The following is a 14962-nucleotide window of genomic DNA, read 5'->3' as shown; positions in this document are numbered from 1 at the left end:
TATTACTATACAGTATACCGAATAATCGCATTTTCAGTATTTTTCATTTATTTATGTAGTCATGTTTAAGCTGATTTTTGTGTTTTTCCTTTTATTTTATTAAAAGTATTTTTTTTTTTACATGATTGTGTGTTTCAAATATTTTTTATATTCATGATATCTACTAGACCCCTATTCGGACATATTTCTGTAAGTTACAGGTCTACAATTAAAAAAAAACATTCATTAAAACCTGTAACGCTTTTGGTACAGAAATCCAGACATCAGTGTAACGCCCAGGTGGTTAAGAGAGATGTTTATAAACACATGCTCAAAAACCTTAGTGAATTTAAATAATGTTGTAAGGAAAAATGGGCCAAATTTTTCCACAATGATATGCACGACTGCTTTTCTCTTCAAGTTATAGCCTTTTTAGTGGTTCAAGAATTCACAGCCTGACTGGTAAAAATTTGCCTTGTTTTCAATGGTATTTAACTGATTTCTGCGCAGAATAATATGACACTGATTGCTATCACACTTAAAGATTTTCTGCTGATGATACCTTGACAAAATATGAATATATTTCTAAACCCCATAATACCTTAAGCATAAATCTGCTCAGATGTCTCACTTTAAAATCCCTCTCAGTACCTTTTTCTTCATATATCTGCAGCCAGATCTCACAGAATTCACTGATTCAGCTGTCCCCTATATACAATTGTACAGTATGATCTAAAGTTCTCAATCTCATTGGTCCCCTGAGGAAGCCAAAAGGTGAAACGTGTCGGGCGCTTTAAAACACTTTAAAACTGACTTTAAAATAGAAACAAGAAAATATTGTACAACAACAAGTCTACGTAAAAATATATTTTTATTATCATTTTGTATTCACATATATTATGTTATCACTTGGTTTAAACTAGTTGGTCTCAGAATCAGGGCCACATGAATTTGTTCACTCAATAAACACAAACATCACATTGCCTATAAAAGCCTGTCTGTCTCTATCTCCTCTTAATCATATTTCTAATTATGAGGCTAGGCACATATAAGATTTAACTATATCCAATTATAAACCCTTCCTAAATAACTACATTAGAACCGAGCTTTCTGTAGTCAAGAGAATTCTGTTTCCTGTATGTACAGCTCTCCTTCTATGACCTAACCAAATAATGGCTGCCATTAGTATTAACTACCCTGTAAAATAAGGTAAACTTGCATTATTTTGGGTTAAAAGATGGTAGGATAAGTATATGGAGTTGGGTAATTTGTGTATGTAATGCTAGACCAATCATTCTTAACATATGTTCCTCCAGAGGTTGCTAGGAATTCCTCATACTGTGGCGGAATAACCTCCCATTTGAATATGCATAGTTCTTGGTCTGACAACATCTGGTAAAGCCAGGATGACACCAATTATATTTTTTTTTTGTGAAAAGGAGGGGGGAGGGTCATTTTTTCCACTGGTCACCAATTTTAGAGGATTCTAAGATTCACATAAACGTATAGAGAGATTACCATACCTCTGAGCCACAGAAGGAGCGTGTGTTCTTGAATTTATGGCTTGAATTTATCAACCACTAGACCATGCTTCGTGGGACGAGCAACAGGACTCCCCTTCAAGATGACCTTTAGCAACCATACAACAATATGTGTTAGGTTTCTTTGTCCTACAAAGTATTGATAATATTACAGAATAAAGTGGAACCCCAACATAGAGAGCATTAGAACCACAGTCACGTTATTATTGTTCCTCAGCAGGACTTCTAAACTGCCTGTCCCAGTGACTGTGGTGGAATGTTATTGGCTGAATTAATCACGGGGTAATCATTGGAAAATGAATCACGGGTCATCATAGGGAAAAGGAAATGGAAAAAGTGAATTATGAAATAAAAGTTACAGGAAGCCGCACCTGATACCAATGCCATCACCTTTATTCCAGTGGCATAAGGAAGCTGAATTAGTAATTTTTGTATAATTTTTCTCTTGTTGAGTTGAGCACATTGCCCCTGATTCATCAAGCAAAATCGGATTATCGGTCGCGCATTCATATTAGCGATCCAGAAAAGCTCGCGCACGGAGCCGCGCTTATCCGACAGCTTTTTACTGGCACCATTGTGCTTAGATCCTCCTTAATTGCGCAGCTGAAATGTAATTGCCTTAATCGGCAGATTCGCGACCCCTATTGCGCATGGCAGGAATCCGGCCGGCAGATTCAGGATGCGATTGTACGCGCGCACTTGAGTCCCGGACCGCGGTAATCCGCGATCGTTGGTCGCGCGTATTATCGCGCTTCCAGCGATCGCGGATTTCAATGATGAATCAGGGGCATTATCTCATATTGTTAGGCTGAATTGTTTGGAGATGAAGGTACCCCTCCTTTGCCATAGCAGATGTTCGGCTCATACTTCTCCAGCCAGGACTGGTAATTCTGGACCTTTGTGTAGACTCCGGCAAGGTTGGGCCCACTAGTGTCAAAACCCCAGCTGATGATACCATACAGCACCCAATCTCCATTCAGGTTACACATGAGGGGGCCATCGCAGTCACCCTGGGAAAACACAACAAAACATGAAAAAATTCCAAATGTTTCACCTTTTATTTAACTGTTAATCAAAAACACCATGGGTATATTTAATCACAATAATAGTATTAGGATTTATGTGGATTACTAATTAGAATGTTTGCAGTGATAGCTGCATTTTGTGTCCTTGCTTCATACTTGGGTCAGTATAGCTGTCCTGTTTTTTCAAGTAAAATTAGGTATTTTGGTTTATATTCGAGTATATACAGAAGATAGAAGAGAAAAAGATAGCAATGTATGTATATTTAGTTACATAATAATTATCACTCAGCATATTAGATTTTTGAATGAAATTTGATAAATATAGATTAAAATTCTCATGCCAAGAGATTAGCAAGTGAAATTCTTTTTTTTGGGGATCAATGATTTTACTTTGACTATAATAAATTATAATAAACTGCATTTTAAAAGATTTTCACATACCTGACTCTTGCTTTTTCCACCCTGTTTATAGCCGGCACAAATCATGTCTTTTTTAATCACCCGTTGATTTGAATCATAGCCTAAACTGTCCCGATACATCTTTTCACACTTATCATTTCCAATCAAGTCCACCTCCACCATCTGAAAGGAGTCAATCTCCACCATTAGGAGCTTGGAGTTTGTCTGTATGAAACAAAAAAGAGGAGTTACAATAACTGCAACAACTGTTCAATTTGCAAAACAACTTGGCATCCCGTCTTGCAATAAGAGCAAATCTTTAATGAAAGTATTCTTTACTTCTTCCTTAGATGTCTCCTTTCCCCCTTTTCTGTGATATGACTTTCCAATCTTTTTCAGAAAAGGCAACATGTGTTCTCCTAAATTGATAAAATTCAAGCATTTTATAGTACCCAGCCCCGCATGCATTGTATCAGTTGTATATATGTAGCTGAAACATTTAAGGTAAATTCTGCAAGGGTTATAAATCATTTAGTATCCTTCCAGTCCAAGTTATAAATTATAGGGCTGTTTCTTAACCTCCCTAGCGGTTCATTTCTTTCTGGCTTTATATGTCTAAATGCGGTACATTGTTTTTCATGAAAATTTACTTTAGGGTATATAATAATAGTATGATTATAATAAAGTTTGAAACACAAAATCATTTAAAAAAATCTATATATTAAAAAAAAAATAAATAAAAAAAAATACATATTATACTCATAGTATTATATATACTGTAAAATAAATGTTCTTGAAAACAATGTATGGCTTTTACACATAAAAATCCAATGTATTGCATTCAATACAGTTATTTTGTATTGAATGCAATACAAATGGATTTTGAATTTCCCGCCCCGCCCGGCTGGGACGTACACACGCACCGACGTCACAGGGAACTCCCCCGGTAACTCATGAGATGCAGAAGCAGGAAGAAGAAAGAAGAGAGAAGACGGAGATCGCCGTGCTGGACGGCGCAGGATCAGGTAAGTGCTCTATTTACTAACCTGCCCTAGGTGTTCCAACCCCGAGTGTGACTCGGGGTTACCACTTGTAGCAACGTTTTTCGACCCCGAGTCACACTCGGGGTTACTGCTAGGGAGGTTAAACAATGATCAGTTTTATATTATAATAAATTGCATACATATAACAAGAAAAATTGAAAAAACAGTTTGCAACCAATGTTTTGTTAGACAGATTTTTGTTACATTTATCAAGGTCCAATTGAAATGTTGGCTGCAAAAAACAAAATTATGTTTTGTTTTTTTTTCTTTTCTAACAACTCTAGTGCTCATGCCATTTGCTTGCTTTGCAAATTACATTGATTATCTTAGCTTCTGGACTTGGAATGTTGCATGGTCATTTATAAATGTTTTTGATATGTAAATAGCAATACAAAATCGTGAAACTTATTACTGGAGTGGAGAACTTTCACTTTATGTCTATACAGTGTGAGTGTCTATACAATTTAGTGAATAATCCCTAATCAGTCGTATCCTTTTCTCTGCAAATTACTTTTCTTTCTGACCAGGATGCTACAAACAATATTCAACCTTTCTTTGTGAGGAAGGACTCTTTCACCTAGAAGTCTACAAGAAAAGAGTACACAGCACCAGATTTTTCCAGTGTTAAAATATCCCGTGCGCAAAAATACTTCACCAAATTTATTGTTCTTGGAGACAATGGGCCTGATTTATTAAAATTCTCCAAGGCTGGAGAAGATACACTTTTATTAGTGAACCTGGGTCATCCCGCAAACTTGAAATAGATCTGGTCAAGGATTGAAAGCATTTGCTAACATAAAGCAAATTACTTTTAAGAAATCAATTTTAGGGAATTATCAATTTTTTGGGAATACCCAAGTTTACAGATGTTCACAGGTGTATCTTCTACAGCTTTGGAGAGCTTTAATAAATCAGGTCCTATGCATGAATTATATTTATCAAGTCTGTGTGTTTTTATTTATTTTTAACTATTTAGACATTATTAACATTGTTGTTTTCTGGCATTGTATAAGAAAAATTCCAATTTGTAAAAAATGAAAAAAAAAATAGTTATTAAAGCTTTTTGTAATAGAAAATTACCTAAGGTGATTGAAGAATTAAACAGCTACAAATGGTGATATTGTTCATTAACCTCCTAGTGTTCTAATTCTGTCCGTATTTTCATGCAAAAAGCCTTACATTTTTCTTACATTTTATTTTACATTGTAGGCCTATAATTCTTAGGCATAACTCACCAAAATATGTCCAATATTTATTAAATTCATTAATAAAGTTTAAATAAAAAAACACAAAAATCTTAAAAAAAATAGGTAAACATGTAATATAACTGTACACTAAAATGTATAATATATATATATATTTATTTATATATATTATATAAGGATTTCTTTGTATTGGGATCAATACAGCTATTTTGTATTGAATCCAATACAAAATTATTTGAATTACCCGCCGCTCCTCCAACCTAACCAATGCATGCACTGACGTCACAGGAAACTCCCGCAGAAGGTCTCTGCACACGCCGGGACAAGATCGAAGAAAGAAGACGTGTCCCAAGGAGCTGCAGGGACGAGCAGGACACTGGGGGACGACAACGAAACAAGGTAAGTGGGAGGTTTTTTTATCTTTGAGACTCGGGATTACCGCTTTTTGCAGGTAAAATCACACTCGAGACTACCGCTACGGGGATTATTTTTAGTTTTTTTTACATTTTTATAATATTTTATATAATTTACATTTTTATAAAAACAAAGCTCTCTGGACAGTTATCTGCAGACACAGTAACAAGCGGTAAGACCCTGGTCCAGCAACAGTACTCACCAGACACCAGTCCCCCAATCTAACACCGCAGTCTTCACCTAAAGCCCCCTCTCAGCCTCGGGAGACGGGTTGTGTTTTCCAGAACATGGTTGCCCCCAGGGCTTAGTGAACATAAGATGGTGTCTGGGGAAGGGCTGGCAAAGGACCAGGAGCAGTACCAAAATTCCAACAGAGACAAGTCCAGAACACAGAGCAGAGGTGATACTCAGATAATCTGTCCTCCAGACGAGGTACACAAGGGCAAAACACAAGCAGAGTCGGGGTCACAGGCAAAAGGGCAGTCCAGAAGGCATATACTCACAGGGTCAGAAACAGGCAAGGTCAGCAGTATATCATAGGAGAAACTCTCCAGCATAGATTAGCCCAGTTTAATGCTACAACAGGATCACTGGGAGCAGAAAGGCTATAAAGCCTTAGCAGTCAATGGAAGCACATGAGCTCTAATTGGCTCCTGAAATTCCCTTCAGCTGTGCATAGCCTCAGTGTGTGCTGGGGATTATTATTATTAATAAACAGGATTTGTATAGCGCCAACATATTACGCAGCGCTGTACATTAAATAGGGATTGCAAATGACAGACTAATACAGACAGTGATACAGGAGGAGAGAACCCTGCCCCGAAGAGCTTACAATCTTGGGGATGCTGAGATACATTTCAGGCTGCACGGCTAAAGGGAAGCTGAAGATTATGCTATTTCCTTGCTGCTGCAGGTGTCACCACTGGACAGAATAAATGGGAAGAGATACTGTGGTGGCACGCAGCACAGGATTGCTGGGCTCATAAGTATCTCCTGACACAAGCATTTTCATTATAATCTGAAAAGCATCTGTAATGCCCAATACACGGCAATAATGAGAGAAGAAGCCAAAAAAAAAAAAAACACAATTAGGGGTTAGTTGGCATTCCATAGCCAACGTCTTCATTGGTGTTATAACAATTCATTAAGGTAAACAGAGGAGGACAATATAAATATCAGCCCTTGGAATACTGAACCTCTCCTAACAAGTATCAGTTACATTTTTTGTATTTTGGTGATTCTCATAACATTGAGTTTTCCGGTGAGTTCTATTAGCTTTTGATATATAACAAATTCTGGGAAATCTTAGAATATAACAATGAGAAGTCTGTTGTCCTGATGGCAGAAGGACCCAGGATAGTTATATAATGCTGCCAATGGACAACAAAGAATGGGCTACCTGTGTGTGAGTCAGCAGTCCTTTCATAGCAGGTGGAATGCTGTTGTAACTTGTAAGACATCCTTGAGGGCTTCAAACAAAGGGTAACAATTTTGCGGCCAGGATTTAAACATAACCCAGAGAAATAGAGAACATTCCCTTCTATCAAAGGTCATGCAATTGTAAGTTGTAATTTTCAAATGTAAAGATTCTTAGCTATGTGAATTTCCTGATTGTTCAAAAAGCTTTATCATTTGTGTTTTGTATGTACTGCTGTCTTGCTAATTTGACAATACATAGTGCATCAGAGTCTAAAGTCTATCTGAAATATTATTTTTCAGTTTTGGATAACGTAGAATGTGGTTGAAAAACCCAGTCAAGGATTCTTTGGTTTTTGCCATTGAGATCATTGTCTTCGATTTCCTGTGTTGGAAACAAAGTTGAAGTTAAAATTGGATGAAGTTAAAAAATGGAGATCTTTCTGAAGTAAGGTTACTCCTTTCCTAAATATTCGACACTTTACAATTAAAAGGTGGAAGAGTCCTTCACTTAAATTGTATACAGAAAAATTATTCCGTATGTGAGAGGTGATCTGAAAGTGAATGTGAAAGATGAAATTGTTGATGGAACACGTGATGTGGTTGAGATATTATGGGTGGAGTTGAATATGGGAACAGATTGAAAGGGCTTTAAAAGATGGCATAGTTTTTGTAATGGCAGATTTTAACAACCCTGAAAGTATTTATATAGCGCTAACATATTATGCAGTGCTGTACAAAGTCTATAGTCATTTCACTAGCTGTTTCCTAAAGGGGATAACAATCTAATATTCCTTCCATAGTCATATGACATTATCAGTCTAAGGTCAATTTTGGGGGGAAGTCAATTAACCTAACTCAATGTTTTTGGAATGTGGGAGGAAACCAGAGTACCCGGAACAAACCCACACAAACACGGGGAGAACCTGCAAACTGTATGCAGATAGTGTTCTGGGCAAAATTTGAACCTGGGACCCAGCGCTGCAAAGGCCGGAGTGCTAACGACTGAGCGACATTGACTGGAGCAATGGCGATACAGGTACATCAAAATGGTGTACATGAATTTATGTATTATGAATTTATTACAAGATAATTTTATGGTACAGTTTATAGAAGCCCCAACTGATAATCTGCTGGACCTAGTTTTTTCCAACAATGCGGTGCTTATAACAAATTGGAATTTTTCAAGTCTGTTCTACATGTTAAAAAAGCCATAAAGAACAAGAAAAGGGCATCCCAAAAATATAAAATGGAAGGTTCACCTTCATCATTTGAAACCTATAAAGAATATAACAAAAGATGTAAAAAAGAGATTAAAGGATGTCTCTGGGTTCGGTAACTGGGGATAAAGAAAAGTCGGATATACTAAACAATTTTTTTTAGCTCTGTGTACACAAAGGAAATGGATGAGCTGAAGTTTAAATTGCTAATAGTAATGTCACTGACTTAAATGAATCACAATGGCTCAAAATTGATACAACTGAGAAACAGTTGGACAAAATTAAGGTTGACAAAGCACCAGGACCCGATCAATTACATCCATGTGTCCTCAAAGAGCTCAGCTCAGTTATTTCAAAGCCATTGTTTCTAATTTTTAGAGACTCTTCAAACACTGGTATGGTACCAATGGGTTGGCGTAAGGCCAATGTGGTTCCTATTTTCAAAAAGGGAGTAAAATCATTATCAAATAACTACAGACCAGTAAGTTTAAGGTTCATAGTTGGAAAGGTCCTAGAGAGTTTGATAAAAAATGACCTAGAGGAGTTTCTGCTATAAAATTCTTTTTTAAGTGATTAGTCAGCATGGATTAAAGAAAGACCAAAGCTGTCAAACAAATTTACTCTCTTTTTATGGGGAAGTAAGTAAACAGGTAGACAGTGGAGTAGCAGTTGATATAGTGTACTTGGACTTTGCTAAAGCATTTGACACCGTACCCCACAGATTATTAAAATGCAAGTTTGGGCATCTATACGTTTAGAAAATTCAATCTGTAAATGGAGAACTGGCTTAAAGATAGCATCCAGAGAGTTGTAATTATTGACTGATACTCATTGAATGGTGTAAGGGTATTAGTGGTGTACCCCAGGGTTCAGTGTTGGGACCTTTACTGTTTAACATCTTTATAAATGATAAAGAATTTTTGGTTAAAAATACCATTTCTGTGTTTGTAGATGACACCAAACTATGTCATGGAATTAAGTCCATACAGGATGTCTATAATCTACAAGCAGACCTGGATGTACTGTGTGATTGGACAGCCAAGTGGCAAAAATGGCATTTATTAATCTGGAGGTTGGCAGTTCATAAAACCTGTACCTATGAACTTAATAATAATGGCTAAAACAAGGGCATTTTGGAAGTATCCACAAAGCATCATAACCCATGTGTCACAGACAGTATTAAAGAAGCAGAATCATAACTGCCATTGTCAAGGGTAACGGTGTGTGCTTCCGTCTTAGCATATGGTGGCAGTCTACCTGTGATGGTGTGTTGGCAAGGGGTAACAGAGTGGTAACCTTGCCTCGTGACGGACCCTCTTCAGCCTGCTGGTCCGTGGACTGTTGTTGAGCAGTAAGTCTATGTGCAGGGAGTGGGCTGAGAGCAGGCGTCCGTCACAATGTTTCTTTAATTACAAAACGATACTGTTGGTAAATTCATATTTTATATGTCTATGTTGAAAAACCCCCCTTTATACTTTAGCCAATATTTTGCTAGCCCATACTTACCTCTGAGGAAGCCAATCTCTCTGGCGAAACATGTGGGGTTTATCTCTAAAGAAGCCTGCGACTCTTATATTTGGATGCTTACTTATGTTTTTTTTTGGGCAACTAATAAGTCATAAATAATTTCTTTTTGTCCTAATTTCCCATTGGAACATTATCCATTGGTTCCTTTTCACATGATAACACAAAGTTGTCACTAGAAAGAGAGGGTAGGACACTTTCTTTGAAGGTATTAACAATACTGCCCATAGGGTTTTTTTTGTGCTGTGGAATTTTCAAATGCCCTCCAGGAACTCCAGTGGGTGCAATGATGTCCACTCATAATGGTACCAAGGAGGTATCAACTTTAATGTTTATGCACAGCCGCAGTACTCTTTGCCCCCTTCAAGGAGAGTCCCCCCCCCCTTATTTGCCTTTGTTACTATTGTCACTAAGCTCAAAAATAGGAGAAGATCTAAACTTTGAGTTGTCACTGAAACAGAAATTAATAGATAATGAAACAATGTCATTTGTAACCCGTATTTGATGTACAGCTCTGCATAATATATTGACGCTATGTAAATACTATTTGATAATAATATTAATAATATGGAATACATGTCTAGTAGAAAATGTTTAGGAAAGGAGAATTCTTACTTTGGAACTCCACTCAACTTCAGCTTTCCAACACAGGACATTAAAGAAAATAATCTTAATGGTAAGTAACAATAATCATTGACTGCGCTTTTCAACCTTCATTGTCCAAAACTGAAAAATAATCTTTCGGGATATATTTTAGATACCGATGCAAGATGTATTGTAAAATAGCCAGACACTAATATTTTACAAAACATAAATGATGAAGCTTTTTAAAAAAACTGCAAGTTCACATAGCTAAAAATCTTTACATTTAAAAATAACAACTTAGTTCTCTGCTTATTGCATGACATTTGAAATAAGAGAATGTTCTCTATTTTTCAGGGGCCATGGTTGAAGTCCTTGTGATCAATATAATTACCCATTTGTTTGTTTGAAGACCTTGGGGATGTCTTAGAGGAGCATTCCACCTGCTGAAAGGACTGCTGACTATTTTCTCACACGCAGGTAAAGCATTCTTTGTTGTCCATTGGCAGCTCCATGAAACTATCCAGGGTCTGTCTGTCATCAGGTTTGCAGGCTCCTCATTGTTATATTCTAAGATTTACCAGACTTTGCAATAAGGGAAAACCCAACACAAAACTCAAGATATCAGAAATACCAAAATGTAAAGAAAGTCCCTTTGATGATACTTGTTGGGAAAGTGTCAGTATTCCGGGTCTGATGGTTTACCTTAATGAATTGTTATAACTAGTCCTGGTTGAATAGCTCACTATTTGATTCGGCAGCTGTTCGCTCGAATGTAGCAAAATTATTCGGGTGGTCGAATGTCAAAGTCGAACACCATTAAAGTCAATAGGAGGAAACATTTGGGTTTTTTTCAGCACTGTGTAGAGCTTCTACAGCCTCCAAACAGATGTAAATAGATACATTATAAAAGGATACATAACACTATTACATACCCCTGTACTTCACATGAAGATTAAAGAGCACATGTCAAATCAATTTTAGGCTAAAGCTAGGTACACACTTCCAATAATTTTTGTTAGAAAATGAACGATTACGACCGATCAACGATTATGCACGATTATACTTGAACAATCATATTGTGCACAATTCTGTACATGCTGTAACAATATGATCGTTCATATATAATCCACCAACAGTGTCCACACGCTAGATACAATCATTTGAACGATGCAGGGAGGGACATGTAAAGGAGAAAGTGTACCCCAGAAACATGCATGATCACTGAACGTCCATACACGATAGATAGTGAAAGATCGTCGGCCAATCAGATCCAACGTGGCGGTCGTTCATTTCCAACGACAATTCTCGTTCGTCGGCGTCCTTGGTCACTTTTTTTTGGCCAATCGGTTGTTCATCGGTCGTCCGTCGGTCGTTTCTAACGATAGGTATTGGACGTGTGTATGCAGCTTTAATCTACACGGACTGCATTCCCATGGGCTAATCTACACCAGGACGTTTCCTTCAGGCGCGTTTTTGAGTGTTATCTTAAACGTTGCTTGCAACATTTAAAAAATTAAAACGCTGGATAAACGTGGGAAAACGCTTCCATTGAACTCAATGGAGGCTTTTTCAAGCGTTTTTAAGCTTTTATGAAAGCTTCCACTGAAAACAAAGGGGGCTTTTATAAACATTTTTAGCAGGACTTTGGAATGTGGAAGCCCCCTTTAATAAGGAGACCCCCAGATCTCCACCTCCCCACCCTGGGGAATGAGTAGAGGGGTACAAAAATCCCCTTACTCATTCCCTGAAAGGGTTAAAATATAAGTAAAAAATAGGCTTTAATTTAAAATTATTTTTATTAATGTGTGTTTGTGTAATTTAACTTTTTTTTTTTTTTTTTTTACAGGTTATCCCAATGACAGTGAGGGATTGCAGGGCACTAGGGGTTAAATGAGGACAAGCCTCTCCATTCACCCCTAGTGCTCTGGCTGAGGTTTTACATTTCTCAGCCATTCAGCACTAGAGATAAATGGGGAGACTTGTGCCCATTCATCCCTAGTGCTCTGTGATTGGCTGAGAAATAGGAAATCCTGATGATGCCTTTGCTGTCATCAGGCTTTCCCTTTCCTAAGGGAGCAGAGCAATCAGCGGAGCTTTACTATGCTGACAGATTGGCTGAGGAAAGGGAAATCCTGATGATGCCTTTGCTGTCATCAGGCTTTCCCTTTCCTAAGGGAGCAGAGCAATCAGCGGAGCTTTACTATGCTGACAGCTCTGCTCCACTGATTGTTGCTGCAGCCCAAGAGGAGCTCTGACATGTTCAGTAATACATGTCACAGCTCCTCCTGGGCTGTGGCAGTGATCAGAGGAGCAGAGCTGTCAGCATAGTAAAGCTCCGCTGATTACTCTGCTCCCTGATTGGCTGAGGAAAGGGAAACCCTGATGATGCTTGAGCTGTCATCAGGGTTTCCTATTTCTCAGCCAATCACAGAGCAGTATTAACAATACTGCCCAAAGGGTTTTTTTTTGTGCTGTGGAATTTTCAAATGCCCTCCAGGAACTCCAGTGGGTGCAATGATGTCCAGTCATAATGGTACCAAGGAGGTATCCATCTTTAATGTTTATGCACAGCCGCAGTACTATTTGCCCCCTTCAAGGAGAGTCCCCCCCTTATTTGCCTTTGTTACCATTGTCACCAAGCTCAAAAAAAGGTGAAGATCTAAAATTTGAGTTGTCACTGAAACAGAAATTAATAGATACTGCCCCTGATTCATCAATAAAATCCGCGCTCGCTGGAAGCTGGGGTTGGGTTGACAGGGTTTCTTACAGGTGTTGGTAATGGGAGTTAGTTTCCTTTTACTCCTTGATTGGCTGCTGGTGGCGGGAGAATCTACACTTCCCTCCCAAGGTCAGTTTGGCGGGGACATATTTGCTGGCACTATCAGGTGTTAGTATTTGGGGTTGGGGTACTCCTGGGTTTTCGGTAGGGTGGTATGCGCTAATTTCTCCCAGGTCAGTACAGTGGGAAGGCTTAGCCTATTGTTCATGGGTGGCGGGGCTATTGCCGTTGTAAGCCAGTTCTAGAGTACTGGTGTACTGTTATTGCTCCCTGGTGTCATGTGCCGTGGTGTCATCCCCAGTGTGATGATATGCCGCGTTCTGCCCTATTGTGGGTGGGGTAAGCGCTGTTGCTCCCGGATGACTGTTAGGTGGGTAGGTTGCACTGCTTCCCCACGCTGGCCACATTGGGGATGGATGCTCAATTGGTCCTGTGAAATAACAGAGGGAGGCTCTACTCTCCTAAAAAAAAAACATTTTGTCAGGCAAATTAGAGATTTTGTAAAACAAAACATTTACTGGATCTCAATGTAGAATAAGACCTTATGTGTTGTGCTGCTCTGGTTGGGAGGTAAGTACCCGGCTCAGTGTCCATCATTTTAGGGTATAAAAATTTGGTGCTGAAAATATTCTTTCTTTCCTTAACAGCCCATGGGGGACTCATAAAGTAATAGCGCATTGTTAGAGCAGTGTGGACAAAGATATCAGAAAATGTTTCTAGCAGAAATCCTAAAAATGAATTGTTTATGCTTTACGGGGCAACTTTATCCACTAAGAACTATGGGCCTGACCGCTGCCCATTGCATGTAAGTATTTCCACATACCATTGCTATAACTCACCTTGTACTGATATAATATTTCAGCATGCTGCCCCTAAACAGGTCACATTTGGTAGCTCTATTGTAAATTTGCCGAAAGATTTAAAAGGTTAAAGATTTTTTTGCAACCTATGAATCTAAAGCTGTGTTCACCTAAGGTCCTCAGAACTCCAGATTTGTCATGCAGTATTCAACAAAATCAAACAAGCAAAAATACCATTATTAGATACTTAGTTGGAAAGAGAACGTGGGCCCAAAAAATGTAAGGAGACCGGGTGCTGGGCCCAGCAATGCTCCCAACAATCAATTTAGCTTTTAGGAGTGAAGAAAGTCCCCAACGCTTCTGGGCATAGGGACGCATGAGACTCCTCTTCCTTAGTGCTGGAGTTTGTAAACTATTCTTTCATGAACCATTTGTTAAACTTGTGTTCCATACCTACCACCATTATCATTCATTTATAGTTTAGATGTTCCTTAGAGAGGGGTAAGATATTGGTGAATGGCTCAGTGCCTTGACATGAGAGGAGAGATCTCAAACAGAACTCCCGGTCCTACCGGAGGAGAAACAAAGGAAAGGTGACAATGTGCTGCTGGGAGAGTTGGTATTGATGCAAATCTTTTCCTGCATGGGCAGAACAGAGATTTAGAATAGATACTGCTGGTTACATCTTTTCTGAAGCAATGTTTGTGTCTGATCAAAATTGTTTAGTACAGGGGGCCCAACCTACGGCCCTCAGGCCACATCCGGCCCGCAGAGCTTTCAGATCTGGCCCTCTCCTTTCCCTCCTACTCTTGTCTTGTGGGGGAAGGGATGCCCACATCTCCTTTGCTCCTCTATGAGATAGTGCTGCCAGCAGAGGGAGCTGCTCCCTGCCCCCCTTGTATTGTGAGATAATCGTGCCGTAGAAGCATGAGATTTGTGTCTGTTCAAGCAGTTGTAATTATCCCCATGTATAAATACTTACCGTATTTTTCGGACCATAAGACGCACTGGACCATAAGACGCACCAGTTTT

At 38.6% G+C, this 14962-nt stretch overlaps 1 protein-coding gene across 1 annotated transcript in view; it reads right to left on the bottom strand.

Moving 5' to 3' along the window:
• Positions 1–2323: 2323 nt before the first annotated feature.
• LOC140334682 (uncharacterized) overlaps positions 2324–14962 on the bottom strand; it is a 28596-nt gene continuing 15957 nt past the window's right edge. Inside the window, exons 10-11 of the mRNA XM_072416923.1 lie at positions 2987–3169; positions 2324–2530 (exon numbers count right to left, since the gene is read on the bottom strand). Of these exons, the coding sequence (XP_072273024.1) occupies positions 2324–2530; positions 2987–3169 (390 nt within the window). The remainder of the gene's footprint in view (positions 2531–2986; positions 3170–14962) is intronic.

The sequence above is a fragment of the Pyxicephalus adspersus genome, chromosome 7 (genome assembly GCF_032062135.1).
Source record: "Pyxicephalus adspersus chromosome 7, UCB_Pads_2.0, whole genome shotgun sequence".
Lineage (NCBI taxonomy): Eukaryota > Metazoa > Chordata > Amphibia > Anura > Pyxicephalidae > Pyxicephalus > Pyxicephalus adspersus.
Note: the sequence above shows the minus strand (reverse complement) of the source record. Positions and strands in the feature narration are given on the sequence as shown.